Source organism: Pleuronectes platessa, chromosome 4 (assembly GCF_947347685.1).
Source record: "Pleuronectes platessa chromosome 4, fPlePla1.1, whole genome shotgun sequence".
In the NCBI taxonomy this organism is placed as follows: Eukaryota; Metazoa; Chordata; class Actinopteri; order Pleuronectiformes; family Pleuronectidae; genus Pleuronectes; species Pleuronectes platessa.
Window position 1 is genome coordinate 10,591,172 of NC_070629.1, and position 23,608 is coordinate 10,614,779.

General features: G+C 41.1%; 1 protein-coding gene across 9 annotated transcripts in view; it reads right to left on the bottom strand.

Annotated features, from left to right (window-relative positions):
• The window catches only part of ncor2 (nuclear receptor corepressor 2), an 85,892-nt gene extending 63,493 nt beyond the window's left edge, over nt 1-22,399 (bottom strand). For all 9 annotated transcript variants that reach the window (XM_053421848.1, XM_053421851.1, XM_053421849.1 and 6 more), the window contains exons 1-3: nt 22,132-22,399; nt 3,183-3,381; nt 2,314-2,426 (exon numbers count right to left, since the gene is read on the bottom strand). In XM_053421848.1, coding sequence (XP_053277823.1) covers nt 2,314-2,426; nt 3,183-3,290 — 221 coding nt within the window. In that variant the 5' untranslated portion in view covers nt 3,291-3,381; nt 22,132-22,399. The remainder of the gene's footprint in view (nt 1-2,313; nt 2,427-3,182; nt 3,382-22,131) is intronic.
• Nucleotides 22,400-23,608: the final 1,209 nt, after the last annotated feature.

Sequence of the window (23,608 nt, forward strand, 5' to 3'; positions counted from 1 at the left end):
TTTAGCACAACATTACAGAGAAACGGCTTGCGGAAGCCAATTACATAAGGATTACACTGGGGGAGGGTTAACAGGCAGAGGCTTTAGTAGAATAATACTGCATAAAAATACAGCCTGCATGAAGCTTCCAATGAGCATGCTTTGTCCCGCAGCCATCAAGACTCAAGGACAAACATTAAAAGGGGCCAATAGTAACATTTTCATGTGAGTGCTTTCAGTAGAACAGTGAATACCACATCATGCATCTCGTATCTGAAAAATGTATGATATTAAAAATAACATCATCAGCAGTGAAGGATGTTGAAGAGGATATATACTAAAGTAATGCTGCAATTTTTCAGTAAAAGTTACAGTAATTGTATCGGTCTGGTGTATATCCATTAATGAAACTTTAAAAGTCTTGGTATGAAAAAGACAGAGGGAGCAGTCCACCAAACTTTGTAAATCATGCTGCCGACTTGTCTCCAAAACAATCTGAATCACTGCTAACCTCTTTTATCACCTAGACAAGAATCATGTCCAAGAAAACGGAGAGAGTCTAAGGAGAGTCGCAATCGTACTCAACTCCTCAAAACAAAGTCAGATGATGCAGAAGAGGCTTTTGCCTGTAGCACCATCAAGAAAAAAACTAAATTAAAAAGATGATAGAGGTTAACAGCTGGTGTTGCATCTTACAATCTACAAAGCCCCATTTTACGCAACCGAGCAAAGGTTTGAGAAATGAGTCATGAATAACAGCCTCCGGTTGGGATTTTGGTCAGTGTTACTTTAGACCAGGGGTCTCAAACTCGCGGCCCGCGGGCCAATTGCGGCCCTCGGGACGATATTTTGTGGCCCCCACCTTAATATGAAAGTTTAATGTTAGTGCGGCCCGCGAGTTTTATATTTTAGCAACCCCGCTGGTATCTTCTGTGTGGGACAATGTTATGATGTTCTGGTTTCCTACTGTGTGCCTGTCCAGTGAATGCAGCATGCATGTGAGTGACATGGGGGGCGGGGTCATGTGTGTGTGTGTGTGTGTGTGTGTGTGTGTGAGAGTGAGTGCGAGAGAGAGAGCCGGAAGAGAAAAGAGTGGCTTTGGATGTGCGGAGAGCAGGAGGGTGAAATTCATAGTTTTCCGCCCTCTTTCGCGCAGGTCATGATGTATCCAGTGTTTCATTTGTAAATCACAAGGTGCCGGAACGCTAAGTACATATGACAGCGCAGGTACAACGAGCACAGGTCCCGGAACGCACATAAAACGACGCTTAAGACAGCACACACATGCCACTTACAATGCAGTGGGACTTATTTAGGCGATACTGCAGTGACGTATCAGTCTTTGTGTCAGTGATTAATAAAGTGGCATCTTGAGCAAAGGCGACTTCTGTGTCCATCAGAGAAAACGAACGGAACACACACACACACACACACATACATACATACACACACAGACACACACACACAATTTGTTAAATTGAAGGCAAATTCAAGGGACACCACGGCTCCTTTACGCACACGCTGCGCTGTGAGGTTTTGTGAGCTTCTTTACGCAGACGGATTATTCTAAACCGCAGCAGTTTATAACACGTCATTGAGCTAATATCTACATTTTACAGTCTGGGCTGTTTTACATTATTATTTACACCTGATATGTGTGGATGAATTTTAATGATTTAAATTCCCTCATCCTCTGGTGGTGACATTTACGCACCAAGCCACAGACTGTACGTGACGATGTGCATAATTATTTTGGTTCATCTTAGAAGTCTGCATTTGTTATTAATTTATGAAATTGTGATGCTGTTGTTAAGAAAGCTTTTATATATATAAGATTATCTTGTTATTGCCTGGCCACAAATTAGTAAGTTATCCATCGATGTCAACAGGCGCTCCGTAATTTTCTAGTGATTACATTATATTGTTATATTTTATTTTAATTATTTCTTTAAAAACTTTTTTTAATATTCATATTAATATAATAATATTTATAAAAAAAATCGATACGAGAGGTACCGGATCTGGCAGCAAGAAGTAGGCAAGAAAAAGCATGTTCAGAAGAACCGTTCATGTTCTTCAATATTCTATTCATGTTCAGAAGAACCCATTGAAGTTAAATAACTGTTAATAAGGAAATTTGAGAAGTTTGGATTTGTGGAATACGTGATGCGGCCCAGCCTCACCCAGATACTGCCTCCAGTGGCCCCCAGGTAATTTGAGTTTGAGACCCCTGCTTTAGACTGTAAAATATTACGTTGTGTCCAGTACAGACGGTAATATAAAAAAGCATGAGGAATCTATATGCTATAATATATATGAGCATAGTGAACCTACCTCTCATTCCCAGGTTGAAATTCTGAAAGCAAGGATGGCCGACGGCGATGGGGCTGGGACAGGTGCGAACCGTAGTCCCTGGCATGAGAGTGGTAGTCGACCATTCCCACTTCCTGGAACACAAACAACAAAAAGTATCAGCAATGGTTCCTCTCTTTAAGAATGATGTAACGCCCCCTGAATTAGAAAAAAACGAATAAAAGTCCTACATTGCCCAGGTTGATTTCTCTGTAATAACTAGTCATTTTCTTTCCTTCTCTCATTTCTCTGGGGTAACACATACAGTTACTGTAAACTTGCACCTCTGTCGACCGGGGGTTTGTGGGACACAGCCCGTCATCCCTCATCTCCTCCTCAATGTGATAACAAAAAGGAGGGGTAGGATTAACTAAATGTGCAGCTGTGGGGATCCTGTGGGGGGTAATTCTAAAATGTTCCCGCCATACAAGAAAAAAAAAAAATCACTAAAGGTCAGAGAATGAACTACTGCATCACCTTGAGGCCTCGTCTTTGAAGCACAGACAGCTTTGTCCGCAATACATAGACGAACATAATCTTGATAATTAGGCGATGTGGGTGGAAAGAATGGAAAGCCTCAAGGTGACTCCATGATGACAACATGAACTTTCAACTCAAGCATCTAATGAGGGTTCTGTATGCACTACATTGTAACCTGGGAATGTTTCTGTTGGAAAAAACACCAGTAGGGGCCCCTGGGGTCAGACCCTCTCCAACGGTTCAGGGTAATACCATGTTTACTAAATATCTATCAAGCAGGGAAAGACCAAGCAGCAACTACAGCAAAATCTATAAAATGTTGAGGCGCCACAGGTGGTGCCAATAAACGCATCACGTGCCAGGCCCCTTACCGTGTGTGCCCGTTGCAGCTGCAGTGGTAGAGAGGCAGGGTTGGGGGGGTGCCGTGTGTCCAGTCCAGCTCTCCGGCCTGGCGGCACAGACTGGGAATGAGAGGACATCTTGGCACAACCGCTTCCTCTACAAGCAGGAAGTGGGTGTGGCTAGTGAGCAAATGTCGTGCATTATCGGCTGCTTCTTTCAGCCTAAAACCTGTGGAGAAAAACAACACAAGCCATTAGCAACATAATTTTGATATGCGTAACACATTCCATAAATGGCCGTAACTTTTGCTCAGAAACAACTTGATGTTTTACAGCCAAAACTTCCAGAGTAGTGTGAGATGAAAGTGGGTGTCTGTCTGCTCCGGATATCAGAATGTCATCACCTCCTGACCACAGCTGCTCCCCCCCCTCCCCAGCTCCTAGTAAAGGAGTAAAGAGGGCCTGCACCTGCTCGACTGAGCCCCTCCTTCTCTACTTACTGAATGGCCCACTGTCCTCACACTGAGGGCTCACAGACAGAGACAGCCAAATCAAGCAGCTAGCTGGTAAACCAAAAATACTCAAGAGTTTGATGGGGCTTTAGAGGCAACATAAATAACTCAATGACAGATAGAGATATAGGCCTTGAGTCAGGCACTCACTTTAATTCCAGATGAGATGATGCTCATAGAGTGTCTTCGTCTACAAGGAGCTTGTCATATATTGATCACGAATAACAAGGTAAGCAAAAAGAGACACGCACTTAGCTGCAGCATTCCCTTATAAAACCTCGGCAGATTTGTATTCTTTAATATCCCATTACTTCAGATAACAGCACACATACAATACATGACTGTGAGGTAAGGCTTTGCGATATGATATGTGAGGATAAAGAAATCATCTTCTGTCTTCATTATTATCAATATTTTATGATACTTTTTCATTAATCTCTGGTCAAAAAACACGAATGGCAATATTTTTCTTCATTTGGGCAATTTTGACTGACATCCAATTACCAATCAAGTTAAAAAACACAATCAGTTTTTTAACCTTACACAGCCTTCCAACACGTCCCATCTTCCATAAAATTGACAACTACAGACTATTAAACAAATGCAGATGTCACCCTAGTGTTTCTTATGAGCATCAATCAGCACTGGCTTACACAAAGCGAGTCATTTACAATAAATATAACAACGTAACAATATCTGTTCTTTATTTGGTTCAACCCTCATCTAATACAATCACTGTATTAGGCTATGAAAATATGATTTCATAAGTGATACTTATAAAGCCCAAAACTATTTTGATACCATTTCAAAAATATTGTTGGCTTTTACAGCTGCAAAATATGCATAAAGTCTGTGCTGATGAAACAAACAACAACTTTTATTTCATTTGAAATTACACCAGCCAGTCCAATTTGCAGTCTCAAACTGACAGCACATTAGACTAAACTCGTGCAGAAGTCGCTACTGTCTGCCTTTTCAGTCACTACTGTCTCACAACTGCCAGGATCAATACCGACAGCGAATAAGTAAATGTGGATGGTGTAGTTATTGGTTAAAGTAAAGTATTGAACAATAACAAACCTCTATGAGACCTAGGTAAAATTCAAACCTTGAGTAAATATGACCCTTGAACTTCATTTTGATATTGATCAACATAAAATATATTCTTATGCTTAAAACCAAATATTTCCCAGCCTCAAACCTCAATGGGAATACATATATGACTCTCAAAGTCCAGACAAAAAGAGATCAGCTCTGTACTTCTACTGTACTACTGTCAGGCAGTCCAAAAAGCCTGTGATAGTAGTAGTGGCTGGACTAATACTCGTGATATGTGTCCCTGTGACTCCTGCCAACAGAGAAATTAGGACTCCTGCCATTTCTATGAGCCACTGACTAATGATGCCTCTCTCCCACAGCTCATGTTTCAGCAATGTGTGAGGCACACATGAGGCACGGTGGCAGAAATACGGGCTCTCGACATGGCACTGAACAAAATCTTGACAGGGCAGCAAAGTGCTCTGAGTGTAGTGGATTTTGGTAATTGAATGGACTAGCTACCACCACTGAACTTATACACACATATTTTATATCTAGATGACTATGAATGAGATTTGACAATCTGTTTCCAAATCAGGGACATTTAGATGAACACATTAATAACTTCTAGTGATTATGAGTAAAAACAGTTTATTTCATACTATTAATTAGGTAAAATGATTATTAAGATGATGTTTAATTTTGTTACACAATTTAATATTATATTATTATATAATTAAACCTAAAAAATATTTCTTTGGTCAAACTCTAAGACAATGGTGATCTTTAAGCTGTGTAACATTGGCTTACAAGCTTTGTCAATTATCTCCACTGATGGCCACAGTTTAGTCTTAGTTACCTTCAAAAAGTTTCCCAGCCTAGACTTGGATCCGAGTTAAAACCTCTGCAACCACTAATAAACAAGCACTTTTTATAGCATGTGCCTAAATCGTTGGCCCAGGATAACTTATGGTGCCAGTCTCCATCTTCTCACTCTATCATTGACTCTTTTTCTGAACAAAAACAGGCACTATCTTCCAGCTCCTGTTCCTTGCTGCTCGACTGTCACAAACACAGTGTCACTTGATTTCAGTTACGCAAAGGGCTCTGTTATGAAAGGCTGAACATGGCTCTGCTTTTAAGGAACAGAGGAGCTCTGTAAACATGGGCTCAGAGAGGCCACTGGGTAGGAAAACACTGCTCAAAGTCTCACAACAACTAGACTCTGTGCCTTTGTGTCAAGAAGTCTAAACTGTGGCTTTCAATATTTTCAAAAACTGGTGCAGTAGTGCTCGTTTTTGGGTCTGACAAACCTGGATAAACACAGCACACAAAGGGGAGTGCTGAAGTCCTCGAGTAGTTCTAAAAAGCTGGTGTAATACTAGATGAGGAAAAAGTCACGATATTGACACGGAATACAAATATGCTCGACAAAGGGAAGAAAAAAAGGACAGCGAGACAAAGAGAGGGTGAGATAAGCCATCCTATGCGGACACATGTCTTTGATGACAGTCCAGTCTGCAGAGATTCCCCTGAGAAGGAGGAAAACAAATCTGAACTCAGTCACAAGATCTGCAGAGGACAAAAAAACCTGAATCAAGATGAGAGGGCCAACACAATGAGCTAGCTTTGACATAAACTCTGAGGCGAATGGGGCCTTCCAGACGAGAGGCTCAACACATGCACTGGCACGGCTACAGACACCCACAGGCAAGTCAATGGCTCGCTGCCAACACTGCGAATGAACTCAGTCACCTCACGCTAGCGTGCTTTCCTTTCTCCCCTCTCTTTTGCTTTCGTCTTCTCCATAGAGTAGAGTGGGCCTCAGCCTTCAGAGGTGCAAGCCAACATTTCATCCTCTTATCCCCCACCCACCCCCACCCTCCCTCCCTCCCTCTCCATTTTAGGAATGGCTATGGAAATACTAGCACGGAAAACACAGACAGCGTCCAGCCTGCCAAGGAGAGCAGGAGGCTGACTTCAAACAACAGTTTAATTCCACTGACATAAACAGTTAATCAGATCCCTGTCTGGTCTGACTTGGTAAGGAGAATGAGAGAATCAACAGCTTGTAACATATTTTCTGATAAGAGCCTTAATAGCATGTCTTTGACCTTGATAGAACGCATGTGATCAATCACTCTAACAGCAATAACACACTTTAAACTGTATGTCCATGGAATACCTTGCCAGTATTTTTACAGTGGGGAAAAACACATTACGGAATTGAGCTGTTGAGGATGAGACTCCTGCAATTACTATGATGGCCAAAAGAGATGGTGGCTACATTCAAAGGCATGGAGCTGTTGTGAAAAGGCAGATGAGTGAACTGTAATGGGCATAAAGCTTGGTCTGGGAACAACATCAGAAGTCTATAAAGCAGTGCCCTGGAGACTTTCTGCTCAGGGGAGGGGGGCTGCTGGGACTCTCAGCCTAGGAATGTGGCACCCTGTCAGGTCTCATAAGGATTTATCTGCCTGGAGCCTCATTACCGAAGGGCCCCGTACAAGCAGGCTCTCGCTAGCTTACTCTTTCACTCACTCACCCTCAACACCGAAGTGCACCCTAACACTATTCCTGAATGCAAGCACTCGCTTTCAAACTGATTTTACAAATATTTACTTAGAGCGTGGGTGGTCCAGATCAAATTTGAAGATACACACACAAAGTCACTTATTATTTGTACCCCAAGATCTTGTAAAATTAATGTAACAACTTCCCAATTTTAGACAGGAACCAGAGGACTTTTGCGATCAATGTATATTTAGTCGTTAAGCAGCCTTCCTATGAATTCTTGGGGAGCTTCTGCATTGGTTTCAACCCTCATCTGCAGTAACGGATTGCTCTACTCTCACACTTAGCCTCCCTTCCTATCCACCCAATATTCTTAACAAGGAAATAAAAGTTCATGCACTTAATCCACTGATGCTTCAGTATTGGGGCCCCAAGAGGTTTTCAAGGGTCAGGGTGCAGAAACAAGTTTAATCCGCCTCAAGGCAGACACCATGGAAACACTTAAGCCTTTTCCAAGTGACCTCACTCATTTTTTTTTTTATCAAAACTATCAGTGGGGCTCCCTATAACACAGCTATTATCCAGGGTACCATGCAAAGCCAGTTAGTGAATAACTGGCTTTGAATGGTGAATAATGTTTTTCTAGACGATTAATAATGTTTTTCTAGACTGCTTTCAGAAACTCAGTCTGAAGACTAATAATACATTCCTCTTGGTCGGTGTTTATAGCAGCACTGTAAGAAATAAACTAACCAAAACAAAGCTAAATAACAGAAGAAAATCACAGTACAACAGCCAGTAAAAAAATTGGAGGATTACTGAAAGCTCCTTTAAAAACCCTAGTAGTGTCCCAAACTCTATTGCAAACCCCTTTCCACTGCCAACCAGCAATGCAAGATATTTTATTATGCTTAACTTTAAACACAGCAGACAACATGATCACAAGCTAATATATTGACAATTATGCAACAAGAATGCAACAACACCATGTAATGTAACAAACCTCATCTTGCCAGTCAAATTTCTCCAACCATTACAGAACAAATAAGAAAGACAGAATGGGGAGTCAGACAGGGAAGTTAATTCAAATGGTAGGTGACAAGAGATCGGCCTTAAAAAGCAGCAGGTGATAGAATTATTCTTGCCTTTGTGCAGCTCCTGAGAGGCCGGCAGCCTAAGCATTGCTGTTAGTGCCAAACGGGGGAAAACGTCCCAACACCCCCAAATGATCTCATCATACCGCTCAACTTTCATACAGGAACTCTGCGGCCACAATAAAAAACAAAATCAGCAACGGAGGATGCTGTGAGAAAAGTGTGAACACACATTCAACTTTGACACAGCTGTAATTTGTCTGACGGGAAGAGGTACAATCATGTCCCTTAACCACAGCATGTCTAAGCTTTCATTGTGAAACTGACGGAACAACCCTTTCCATCATTTTAACGACAGTAAAAACAATAGAGGCGACTGTAAAAACTGAAAATGGAGGCAGCATTAAGAAGTGAACAATTGTAACATTACCTTTGGCTGTAGCAGTGTCAGACATGGCTCACCATTTAAAATCTTCAGAATCAAAACATATGTTATAATAATATACTATTATCAATTAAAACTATGTCTAGCAGAAAAGAGCCCCTGGGGGGTGCCTTTAGAGCTTTTGCTTCATATACCAGTTAGCCGATGAAATACAATCCAAGATGTCTATATCAAGGAATGAATTTAAGAGACTAAAAGCTGAATTACATGCCAAAACACTACACAGCGATTTGTAATTCTTGATTTTTATAGTTCTAAAAAAGCATCTCAACAGCAACTATTTCATCTTCCATTGCAGCAATTTTAAGGTAAACAGCAGAAATTCACAGTTCATAGTACAAAGTGATCCCCCAGGGATGTGCACTTGCATGTCATGTAGGGCTGCAACTAACGACTATTCTAATAGTCGATTAGTCATCGATTATTGAAACGATTAATCGACTAATCGGATTATGAATGACACAAATTCTCAATTGCTCTTATTTAGCCAACAGCTTTTAAATTTAGCTTGAGGTTGTTAGACGCATGTGATGACTGAAAATAAAGACAATTAAGATCGATACTTCATGCAAAAAAAAGTATTTTAATAAACTTTGCTGCACATTAGTGTACTGTTGACACAAAAGCAAAGAAAAATATAGTTTTTGTCCATTTAAAACCAAGGACAGGCAAAGTGATAATAGCAACAAAAAATATATAATTTAAGTTTCCCTTTTTCTGTGAACCAAGAACAGGAAAAGTGCTGATACTAAAAATATATTAAATTTCAAAATTCCAATTTTCTTGTTAACAAAAAGGACAGGGAAAGTAGCATCAACAAACGAAACTACAGTCTTCTTTGGACTAAATAATTGTAATTAAAAAAGATGTTTGTCCGGCACTAGGATAACATTACGCTTTTAAACTCGTAAAAAAAAAAGTTTAAACCAAATTTTGTAATGGATTCTAGAATCCTGCGCACAGGTAGATATTATGTAGCAAGCTAGCTAACAGGCCATTTTACCAAGGCGAGTCTGCATCGTTTACGTTACGATGTCAAACCTCCTCCTCCTCAAATGCGCGTGTCCGCCATCCTGCTCGTCCGGCCCGGCTGTAAGCGTTCCGACGAGCTGACCAGTGTACAGCGGGTCCACCGTACACATAATGCAGGTAGTTTTTTTCGGGCCATGTTGAGGGTGAAGTTCTCCCGAACTATGGACTTCCTGTTGCGCGATGCTGTTGCAGCGCACGCCGCCATTGGCCAATGTGTTGTCACTACTGCACATGCGCGACTTTCAGAGATAGGAAGGAAGCGAGATGGCTCACTACTCAGCGGTTTCAATCAGCACCTCCGATAAAACAACGTTTAGTTCATCGGCACGGCACGAACAACGGGCGCTATGACGTAACCAACGACTCATCGACGAGTATATCCGTCGTCGACTACTTTTGTCATCGAATTTTGTCGACGACGTCGACTAATCGTGCACCCCTAATGTCATGATGCACTGGAGCAAAAGAAGATTCCTTTTTTTCGCAGCATGATTCACCATTTTGTTACTATAACCTAAATGCTTGGGATTTTATGAATTGGATTTAGAACTGATTTAATAACATTTCTTGTTATTTGCGGAAATGTGGCTTTTCTACATCCCAGATGGTCGACAAAGGCATGGCAACATGAGACTGGACACGTAAGCTGTTAACAGAGTTTAATGTGGTTTAATCAGCTACAAAGGACTGTGTTATAACTGGGTAGGCCAAGAATATAATTATTATCAAACCAGGATTCACTTAAAACAATATTGGCAATGATAGAACAAACTGCATTCTTTTGATATTAGGAATATACCACAAAACTACATTAAAAAGTAAAGGACACATGCATTTGGTATCATTAAATTGTTATCATCACACCATTAAAACCAACCGAGAAAAATATTGGCTACAGAATATAGAATCATATATTTCATTTTTAGTCAGATTGTATCCACCATCAGTAAATTCCCCACGCACAGACTGTGAAAGTGCATGTTTGACATGAAGGAGACAAGCATTGTAGAAGGAGACAGTTGAACAGGGCCAGTCCCTCCAGATGTGGCCGTCCAGCTGTATCCATGCTGGACAACAGAGCAACTATTGGGTTTCCTGCCTGTTCCCCTGCTGCCGGCCGTCTCAGCGACACTGTGTGAAATTACTTAAGGCTCTACCCTCCCCCTCCCTGCTGGCCGGCATGGAACCGGGGCTTTTACACACACTGCTTCAGCCAACTTCAACTCCCTGTAACCATGGAGGCACAGGCACTCCACCAGTACACACTGAGGGATACAGATCCTACTCTCTCTGTTCACACAAACATGTCAACATTCATTACTCATTACTCTGATCGATTAATTATAACCATCGGTAGGTGCTTTTGTAACTTCAATTATAGTTCACAAATATTGAGGTAATGATGTATCCCAACTTCAGGACCAGGGGCCTCATTTATAATTGTTGAGTACGCATCTATCAGACCTCATTTTGTGCGTACGCCTCTTCCCACGCAAATATCGACGAGAGAAGGTGCACACTTCTACGCAAACTCTAACCCTTGCTTACGTACATTTTGGAGACGGGAAAGTGTTGATGCAGACATGAGAAGGTGAATTGAATCTTATATAAATGACATCACTGCTGTGACCACCACACAATCTGTCTTTCTTCACCGCCACGTCCCTAACAAACACCTCGATGGGAGCGATAGAAAGAGAAAGATGTGCTTCTTCTTTTCAACGCTTGATGCCATGATTCACCATAAACAATGATTGGTCAGCAGGATAATTTTACAATCATTATGTGCTTTAAAGGGAGGGCGGACTTTGTGGAGGGTGACTTATAAAGGGAACATTGCCTACAAGAGTGTGTGTGCACCATTATATAAATTTGAATAATTCTTTGCGAAAGCCATTTTCGGCCTTTGAGCACACGTACACTTTAAGTATAAATCCTACGCACTGTTTTATAAATGAGGCCCCATGTCTCTGCCTATGAATGATTCCTCTGGGAGACACCGACATACAAATGTATCAAACCACACAGTGAAAGCGCAGAACAGTGTTTTTTTCTTAGAACCCCATTAAAACCACACAGACATAGGCCAAGGCAAAAGTTCAAATGCATTGGCTTTCACAAAGTACTGTTAGAATTTGCAAATGAAAACACCATAATAGTCAACTTTCAGCCGTCAATTCATGTACGATTTTCAACCAAACCAGAATTACCGCACAACTGTTGTATTCCTCCATCAACCAGAACAGCCTCTTCGTAAATATTTCTACATACCTTTTTTCCATATATAAGTCACTGTAACCATTACCTTTGACAACTGAAACACAGTAACATGAGGTCATTCTTACCTTGACCTTTGACCTCCAGTCACCGAAATCAAATCCTTTGGCATCAACCTCGTACAAGGTAGTTCTCTCAAGTCTGGTTCTAATCGCGTCCTCAACTGTGTCCACATACAGGGACCCTCTGACATCAGATTTAGTCCTCTTCTGTGCTGAGAATCGTGTCATATGATGTTCTGAAATCTGCTATTTTGCACAGTTATTTTTGTAACTTTAGGTAAATGGTGATACCCAGCCCTAATCGGGGCTAGTCAGGGCTGGGTATCAACACTGATTTCCCAAATCGATTAGATTATGATTCACACAGTTCAGATTTGATTCAATATCCATTCAGTAAGGGACATGTCAGTCTACAATACCAATTTTGCTTGGATATGAAAGACACACAAAAAAACTAAAGCTGTAAACTTTGTAAGGAAACCTAACTTGGTGCATTATTGAAAATATTATGGTAAGCCAGTCAGGACACCCTTTCAAAGAGCAATGAACTCTCGATTCTTAAAAATAGTCAGTGTGACATTTGAATTATATTAAAATTATTAGAATATCCTCAATATATCCCACTCACAGAACCAAAACAATAAATATAATCGACTTTCTGGCTCTGTGAACAAGAATTGCTTTTGAATAAATATTTGGCCCAGGATATATGTAACTAGCTCTGTAAACAGGGCGGGACTGTTTTGATTTAGATGACAAACTTACAATCGTGTATTTAGTAATTAATCAATGGTGTCGGATCATGAATGATTCCTGCCTGTTCACGTCACGACTCATGTTGTACTGGGCTCACCCAAAATGTTGATGACTCATTTTTCATGATGTTTAAATGCAGCTTTATAAACTCTGGAGCTAATCAAACACGTCTACTAATCAGGTCCTAATAATTTGTGATGCGTGTTTGGCGTTTATTAGTGCCGGTCAGCAGGAGTGTGGAGGGAAGTCACAGTAAACTCCAGCACGGTACAAACCAACTGCTGCTTCTGCTCTGATCATGAAACAGTGGCATGAGTGGGTGGGGGCGGGGCCCCGTGCCTGTATGAGTGTGTGTATAGACTCCACCTTGCTTCAGGTATAAGGAGTCTGCTATTACAGGTTATATAGCCTATACATTGATAATTGAAACAAAAACAGGGGGCATATTTGACAGCTGCACATAGTTATACAAAATTCTCAAAATGACACTAAATGGTGACATTCTAGAGCCCTGCTTATGCATTTTTAAAATGACATGCTGTCCCATGCAGCTACAAAATCTCCCATCAGTAGCAGCTGCTCCAAATACAGTATGTACTGACACGGTAATGTCTTAAATGATCACTCCTAGCAGAGAGAGAGCAGACACTGAAATCCTGCTTGCCAATTCATCTGCACCGTTTGTGGTGGCATCAGACCAGCGTCATACTCGCACCGCCGTAGATGTAGAATCCACATTGTTCAGTTGACTTCTGTAGCCAGTCAGACCTTGGAGTGAGGGATATGGTCTCAGCAAACACAAACAGAGCTCAGATCTTAATTCTGTCCATCTCGTGCTATTGGATATGCGTAGGCCGCGTCAGATAATCTTTTTGTGCACATTGTAGGAACTTTGCATTTTTCCCTGACTAATCTACCAACAAGAAGTACAAAAAGTCCCCGCAGACAGTTTAGACTGACCATGGCATTTGAAGAATCAATATTTTAACTTTTAGATGATTAATCAGAAAATATTTTTGTATCCAACAATAATATTTAGATACTATACTCTTATGAATTAGAGATGCTAAGCCTATTTTTGTAGGAAACATTCAATTTAAACCTTCGTACTCAAATTGAGTCAGAAAATATCTAATATTTATTCAGGCATCTAACAACACATTAGCTCCGCCTGGTTGTGTGTTGTTTTAATTCAATTTAATTCATATTAGGGATGGGCGTTCGATTAAATTGTTTTCGTCGGGAGAGTTAATGACTTATTTTCGATTAATCATTAATATTTTCAAGTTCAAAAATTCACTTTTTATAAGCTACATTAAAATGCAGCGGAAAAAAGATCTTTATTACAAGATGAAAAAAAATATGCACAGCTAGAAGCCGGTGCTACTAAACATAACTGACCCTCGTTTTTTTTTCTTCCAAAATAAAATAATAATAATATAAAAAAACATAATGTTAAACAACAACTACAAATATATAATACTTAGGTCTGACAGGTTTTGCCAAATGTAACTCAAAACTATCAAACAAGGTACCGAGTCGAGAAATCTTCATAAAAATAACCAGTAACTCACATACAACTTCAGCACCAGCCTACGGATTTGTGTTGAGAAAGATGAGCATGTTAACATGCTCTGGGGTCAGACGCGAACGCAGCCTGGTGACCGTCAGTCCAACCGCCGAACAACCCGCTCTGAGGGGCCTGACGTCGCCCTGATACACAGGTAGCTCCGTGCTAACTTGGCTAGCCTGGCCGCGGCTCCGGTGTTTGCGCTGCCCTCGTCCGTGTCAGACAACGCAGGCTCCTCGTCTCCCCCAGTCTCTGGGAGAGCTTCGCAGTGTTGGCAGTGAACCAAATCATTTTTTTAACTCAAAATGGTCCCATGCAACACTTCGCCGTGACCTCTTCATGTTTACTTTGGAAATGGAACTACACGGTAACTCGCAGTCAGTCGCAGGTAACTGAGTAGGACTGTGGCGTTTTTTTCAAACACTGCCCCCCGTGGTCAAATGTGTAATTAGCGAATTTCTCGATGAAAAAATTATTTCATCGACGAAATTCTTAATGATCAATTAATCGATCGTCGATTAATTATGCCCATCCCTAATTCATACCTCGATAATAGTTGCCCCCAAAAATGTCAGAAAGTATACATGTTTAAGGAATAATAGATCACTGATCAAGTAATGAAAGCAAAATAATGTGTTAATTATTAATGCACAAATTTATTCTCAGTGGATCCACATAGAAAGCACTTCACAAAACATCCCTCTGTTCAGGACAGTGTGACAACATCTCTGTGATGTAAGAGGTGTCGCCTTACGAATCCCTCTTTATTCCCAGCTGGCTCTGCTCTTTAAGTCCACCTGACATTCAGCTCTCCATCATGAGGAAGAGGACATAAAACTGAGAAGTACTGCCGAGCTGACCTACTTCCTCCTCACTGCTACTAAATTATTCACAAGCTTTGAAATGTGCGTCTGTATGGCAGCATGCAACCCGAGAGCCTCTGTTTGCCCCTCATGACAGCAGCCCCACAGAGCTTCCATTAATGCATGAGGGTTCAAGCGTGTGTGTGTGCGTGCGTGTGCGTGCATATTTGCACTGCCAAATACTAATGGCCATACATGCCTGTGTTATTTACAGATAACATGACAAACAAAACATCCCAGATAGATTTGATACACAAGGTTTTGAATTATGGACAAAAGAAAACGAGAAAACGTTCAGTGGAGGAAACATCTGAAAACACTGAGCATACATCACAGCAGCATCTCCGTGTTTTGATGTATTCAAAGGACTAATTTGTTCAAAACTGCGCTGTCCATGGATCCAGAGCACATGTCAAGGCAGGAGTTTAATCTTCCCACACACTTGCACACCATAACCTGTAATTACTTTCTAGGTAGGCCTTCATACCTTTCACATATCACTCCATTCGTATTTAAACAGTTAGATCATCGAGCCCGAAGTGTGTGCCCTTGGCAGCTCAACATGCTTTCCAGAATCTAACAAAAACTAACTGTGCTAAACACACATTCCTCACACAAAACAGGGCTAATATGAGAAAATTTAATTCCACCAGTGGTCAACTGATATGGCTTCTTCAATAGCCTAGGCTCAGTTGATATTCAGAGCAGGGCAGCTGATTGCTAATATATAAAGCCAGTATTATGCTGATGTTTTTTTACAGAAGAAAAACAATTTGATACTTATATATTATTAATTCGAGCAAAGAAGACTGAAAATACAAAAAAGTAAATGTCTGCATATGTGTTTGCAGTGCTGGCCTCGTGAGCGCAGACATCAACCAATGCCGACGGTCTCAAACTGCCAGATTTCCCTAAATGCTGCCCACAGCTCTAGCCTACACACAAACAAGAGCAATGTCCTGTAACATGCTGTCATCTGTGTTGCGTAATGGAGTCAAGTGAATCACTTACCACAGAGCCATTTTTTAATCTCTGCTAATCTGCTGTTTGCCTCTCGTTTAGTATTTTTAAATATGGGTGACTCTTTAGCAGCAACTTCGTTTCATGACAAGAGAAAATCTAAATAGAAAAAGCCTAAGAATAATCATTGTCTCTGAACATCTATTTTAGTCAAGTATATCTAAAAACTGAAACATGAAGGACGAAATACAACGGTAGTTTGATAAATAAACATAAAAAAGTAAATTTGGTAGCTTAAATGCCTCATTAGTCCACTGATTTTAATCTACCAGCATTTTTACACAGAATATAATGCAGAAAATGTATTGGGGGTTATTCTAGAACCGTTTCATCACAACGTTTGACTCCATTGTTTACAGAACTCTCCACACTGTTTGTAGCACATGTAGTACAGAACATGTCACAGCCAAGTCTAACAGGAAATCCAGTTTGCCCCAAAAAGACACACACACACGCATGTGGTTATTTGCATATACAGCAAGAAGGTGAGCTCAGATCCAAATCTGTCACTCAAATCACATGTGTGATGCATGCTCATGCCAGATGTGAACCAACAACCTAAGACACATGTTAAAGCCATGTGTTAAACAGACAGAGCCTAAGTGTCTCCAAAGATTCGCTAAAGTTCTTACACAAATTCAACACAATACAAATGTTAACACAATGAAGGCACTGAAAAATTCCTGTTTACATTATGGTTTGTTCAGGTCAGGTAAACAAGATATTCAAGTCGCGTAGGAGGGAAGGACTCATGACACAGTAAAGGCAAAAAACAAAAAGCACAGTATGGGCATTTTAAACCCATTGGAGCTAGTTAGGGATGAACAGGACAGAAGGTCAAATCAAAACTAAATGAGAAACATATTTGTGGGAACTTCACTGACATAATCACAGGGAAGTGGTTCACAGTCTAATAGAGCAGTCTTGCTCTGAACGTTGCCTTACAAATAAGGTTATGACATTACCTATCATTTAGCTTACGCAGTTAACCAAAGCAACTTACAATTGGTGCATTCAACCATGGGGGTAAAAACCCATAGCTTTAAACAGCCAAACTACACGTGCTACATGTAGGTGCAATAATGTTAATTATTTGTTTGCTTTTAAATATAAACACCAGAGTAGACGAGGGCTACAGGCTAATGGCTACTTTTGAATGAGACATCAAGCCACAATTATGGTTTTTCCAATTGGACATTACTGAAAATAGAACTGCTCAACTTCATTCCCACACAGCCACTTGAACTGAGGTGGCACTGTGTCCAGTCCACTGGCACTTTTGATTGTGAGTAATTTGAGGCGGCGCACTAGACCAGCTGTGCTTGATCATAATATTCTACCACACTGAGTCAAGCATAACATTCTCCATAAACAAAACCTACCAGGTGCAGTCCACTAGTGAGCAAGAAATGCTAGCCAGCTGGGGTTACTCATTCAGTGAGAGGGAAACCGGATGGGAAGGGAGAATGCGCCTCGGAGGCAGTTTCACGGTGACTGCCTCATATTTCCCTCTTTGGTTTCTGCATGTTAACTTAAGGGTTCATAAAGTGCACCGCAACATACCACAGTTGTGTCATATCCCTATAATCACTGTTTCATGTAAATATGAAATTTAGGCTCAATATGCAGCGTTAAATGCTCATCTGCAGTTAAATCAGAGTAGAGAAATGACTGGATTTGCCTAAATTAAAAGGGCACTGATTAAAAGGAAATAATTTTGTGATGGACTTTAGGTGTAGGTGGTGGCTGTAGTCAGCTCTTATCAGCCATCATTCAGCGTCTTGAATCAGGATATCAGTGCCCCGTACACGCTTGGTATCAACATGTGTTTTTTGATCTGATCACAAGTGGACAGCACTAAATACAAGTGTGAACGCATGCAGATCATATAAAGATCCGATCATGCCAGAACACATCCGGAGGTGGTCTGGGCCATATGTGTCCACAATTTTTTTAATAGAGTGAACACAAACACAGCAGCTTCACTATGAATCAAATGCATTTTTTCTCTTCTCTTAATTTGTTTGTGACCACCTCCACAATAATAATACTGATCACCCCATAATGATCACTACTACAAAATTCTTTCTTCACAGCTTCACAAGATTCATTCAGACTCTCCTGACTCGTCTGTCTAGCTCTCTTTTGCTCGCCCGCTCATGCCGACACAGACACATGCTATCGGACAGACTTGTGCACTCAGACTTTCGTAAAAACAACATAACTTGGTCTTCGTGACCAGAAATGACGGACGTGTTTGTTTGTATAGGCGGAACGGTAAAATCTGATCTGAGACCCGGTCTTGAGATGTATGTGGGGCCACATTTCAATGCCATGGGTGAAACGCACACTCAGAGCCGTCCAATACCAGGTGTGTAGGGGCATGTGTGTGAATGTTTGCTATAAAGCTCAAACACAGATCAAGCAAGCAGATCAGTTAAGTGCGGCTGTGTATTGCCACTGATCTCCTAAAATGATTTAATCCAGATTTTCAAGGGCCGAAAACTATTCAATTTCTGATTTGATATTGATTACACTAGGAATATTTTTGTTATAATACCAATTTCTCATTATTATAAAAGAGAAAGGTCCAATAATGTAAATTGTACATGGTGCCTTCTAAACCGGTGCAATATTATAAGTAAGTGTATAAGTGTTATGGTCCTTTCTTTCTTTCAGTAGGGGAAAGGTAAATAAATCCAATGTATTATCCATGGATTCATATTTTCAGTGTATTATTAACAAAAACTTTACATTTTTAAATCAAATCACCATGTGCAAATATGATGTTACCTACTAAATGTAAATAAATGATACTCAGATAAACAAACACTTTTCTGTGGTGTTGGACAACATTACAAAAAAACTATATGTGTATCAGAAGAGGGCATACATTACATGAACAGGTTTACTAAGCTCCAGTCAATTGTCATGAATAAATATCCCTGTTCATCTTGTCACAGATAGTTTGCCAGATAAGAACAGTCACATTGTAACACAACTGATAACCTCAATGAATGGAGTGTTTCTTCAGCTCTACAAGATCAAAAGATCGTTTCACTTCATGTCATTGTCGAGGATGGCATCCAAAACAAACCCTCATTCATATAGCAGTGTTATATTCCAATGAAACAAAAACAGCCGAGCAGCTAGAGCAACATTCCTGTAGACTGTTTACAACATGTCTATACAATGTTTAATACTTTTTCATAATTATTACACAATAACAAAAATGGTCAAAATGGAAAACATAAACACAGGGTTTGTCCAGTAAACAGGGATGGGTGGTTAATGGACTTTTCTGGTATATCACCAAATTTTCAGATAAGACAATACTGCTTTTATCAATACATCTTGATTTTGCATTACATACCTAGAGGCTTCGACAAAGCCATGCCAGTGCCATCTCCCTCTCATATTCTCCATGCAGCCCCGACCCCACTCTCCCTCTGCATCCAAACCCAACTTCACTTGCTCATAAGATCTCCAACTGGTTCAGGGGGTCTCAACAAATTTAGATGTCAATTTTAGATGTCAATCTTTGACAGCTTTGATTTTGAAGGGCAAACTTAAATTCTACGGAAATCTTCTGTGGTTCATGATGATGCAACATGCGTTTCCTCATGCAACAATTCACTGTGAGGAATTTCACAGACAATATAATCAGCAAGAACTCTCCACTTTACAGTTTCATAACTATGCTGCGTTTCATAATTCAAGCATAAATTGAGCTAGCAGCGAATTGGTCTCCCTAAGGCACCTCACAGAGCACAGGATTATCTTTGTCCCCATTACCCTTTTGGATGGGGGGGGAGATATCTCATGCAAACGGCAAAGCTTAAAATGTACTAAGAGAGCACATAGCCAGCAATGTCAGTCTTTGTGCTCTCTATAAGGCCTTGTCACACATACCAAGTCATACTGTCTGAATCACTTAAAATAATACCCATCACAACATATATATATATGAAAATGAGTTGAACAAGCATTGAGCCAAATATTTGTTAAGATTTAAAGTATGTCTTCCTTATTCTTTGGTTTTATATTTCCTTATGTTTGACTTACCACTAATTGCACAGAATTATGGTGTAGTTATGGTCAGAGGTGTCAGGGATGTTGCCACCACACTACAATTATATCCTTTTTGGGGGACTGTACAAAAATATTTCAGAGACAGGCATCTCAAAGGAAGGAAAAAACCCAACTACCTTTATGTCCGAATGCCAGCAGCAGAAGGTGATATCATATGTTTTCAAATGTTAAAGAGAACAAATCTGTCAACAAAGAAGCAGTTCCAGTGACGTGCGTGAGTATGTTGAACATTGTTTGACTGCTGACAAAGCTCAACGGGCACTCGGTCAAATGAGAAGTAAATGAGCACGAAGGTCAGGTCAATGTTCCAGTCTATAAATTGTGACGAGCCAGAAAAATCTCCACAAAATGAACAAAAAAGGATTCTAATCAAAAGTAATGTCCACCTAAGCAATACATTTTATGTAAACGGAAAGAGGTTCAGAATTTCTTAGTGTTGTTTCTCCATCGAATACTCATTAGTTACAGCACAAGATAAAAACGAATACAATTAAAAATTTCTAGAGTTCTGTGTTTTTATATTCATTCAAACTGTGGATGTTAGATTAAATACATAATACAACTGTGTATACACTGACGACACCGTCCCTAAGAGGCACAAGTGACTTTAAATTCAGTCTCCCTGAAATGTTCTCACACTGATAAGTCAAACCCAGAAAGAATAATAAACAAGGATGTTTATTATGGAAGTGGCTAGAGAGCTGACAAAACCCAACTTACACACTGTACCACAACAACACATGTTTACTTTGAATGTCACTGGTCGTCTCATTGTGGTCTGTTTTGTCTACTGGCTTTGACAAGATGTCAACAACCTGTCTGTGAATTTGAGCCTCCTCTGAAAGTTTGACAACATTACGCTCAGTTGGCAAAGGAAACATCGGGATTTAGCAGCAAACTGTGCTACATTACACACATGCAAACCCATTTCAACACCTCGCCTATAAACCACGTTACAATATTAGAAATACTGAGCTTGAGAACCGCATTCCAACTCAAGCCCGTGTAATGCTGTCACAACAGCAACAACCCGTCACAACCGGCCATTTAACGCTAACTCACCCAACGCTCCCACTTCCTCGGGTCAGTGACTTGACATCAAGCTGGTTATACAACAGTAATACGCAAATCACAGCTTATCATCCAGCTGACAACAAAGCACAGCGCCACCGACCAACGACAGCCTAGCTCTCGATGGAGCCCATCAAGTCTACTTGATGTCAAAGCAATGTTAACTAACCGGGAGCTTTTGTGCATAGCTTAGTTAGCAGGCTAGCGAAGTTAGCCAGACGACACGGCCATTATTTACACTAAGTGGGAAGTTGGCACTATTTATTGGTAGTGTTGTGGTTGATGTGGTGTGTTTACACAGATAACACGGATGAATGGTTAATTGGGTTCAGCCGAATTGACGTTAGCTACTCCACAGTTCTGACAGCTAGCTTGGGCAGCTAGCACCGTTGGCTAGCTTAGCCTAGCCATGTAGCACGTGTTCCTAATTTATAAAATAATGGACTAGCTGCTGATATCCAGTCAACCAGGGGGGGTTGTAAGGAGGTGGGAAAAACCTCTAGTTCAACCGAGCCCTAACACTGCGTTTCCCGGGGGGGTCGACGACCCGTGTGGCAACGTATAGCGTAGAAAAGGTAAATACTGCTGTGTGTGTTTCTCCTCCAAAGAATAGCCGGAGCCCGTCGACCAACAACAGAACAGACAGACGCCCCCCTCCCCCAAACCAACGGATAGCCATGGAAGCTAACTAACCTTAGCGGTGGGGCCAGAGGAACCATTCAGCGGTGTTATCCTACAGTAGCTAATGTCCCCGCTCCTCGTCAGACGCTCCAGTATCGGTCACAGAGCCGCTCGCCTCGATCGAGTGTCTCGCTGCTGAATTAATCCACACGAAGAGTAGTGTTCGTTTTCATTTGTTCCGCTGGCGGTTTTCAGCTATGTCGTGCGTGTTCCCTGCACAACACAGTAGTCTGGTACTACTCCCCGAGCCGCTGCTGTTGCTGACACCATAGCGGGGCTGAACCGCCTCTCTCTCTCAATAGGTCCGCATGCTCTCTCGCCCCTCCCCTTTACTAAAGCGCTGCTCATCTCCCGTGTCTGTGCCCACAACTAATCCACTCACACTGATGCAGTGCTGATGGAGCCGCTGATCTATCTATCTATCTATCTATCTATCTATCTATCTATCTATCTATCTATCTACCTGTCTGTCTGTCTGTCTGTCTGTCTGTCTGTCTGTCTGTCTGTCTGTCTGTCTGTCTGTCTGTCTGTCTGTCTGTCTGTCTGTCCGTCCGTCCGTCCGTCCGTCCATCCATCCATCCATCCATCCATCCATCCATCTATCTATCTATCTATCTATCTATCTATCTATCTATCCACCTGGCCGTATTTCGGTCCGTCCGTCTTTCCATCTATCTTTCCATCCATTCATCCATCTACATACACAGCATATCTACTATCTATCTCTACTAAACGTATTGTTTAGTGTTACAATCAGCTGAATCTCTGTATCCCTGCTGTTTCTCCATATGGTTTTCACACATTGTCATACTGTATCATAAACAAAATATATTGTCCCTCACACTGCAGCTGTGAGGACCAACCCCTCTGTATTTTCTCTTTTTCCTTCCCTCCCTCGCTCCAGTCTGAACTCAGAGGTTCCAGAAGGGGTCATCTGAAGCACTGACCCTCTGGGAAGCCTACATCTGTGCTGCTTGATGCCCATGGAGAAGTACAAGCTGTGAATACAGTGACTTAACACTGAAGGATAGTTTTTGGCAATCACAACATCCCATGCTGTGTGCATAGTTGATGACTGTGCTGAAGCCACCAACCACTAGATCAGACCTGGGCATTGTACGGCCCCCGGGCCGCATCCGGCCCTTTGGCTGTCTGTGACCGGCCCGCGTGAGGTCAACGGAATATTAGGAATCACACGTAAATAAGTGAACATCATGCAGAGAATACAACAATATTTCTTTTATTTTGAAGGTGCCTTTTTTTAACATTTACCTGACGTACATCCTGAAGGCCGCGAGCGGATGATGTGTTGGCGAACGGAGTTAAGAAGAGATGTGAGTTAGCTGTTAAAGTCCGCAAAAATGTCAGCCCACGTTAAGAGAAGAAAGATAGAGTTTTTAACAGACATGGACTGCTAAGTATTTATTTACTGAAGTCAAAGGGAAAGCCGTGTGCTTAGTTTGTGGAGAAAAGATCGCTGTTTTTAAGG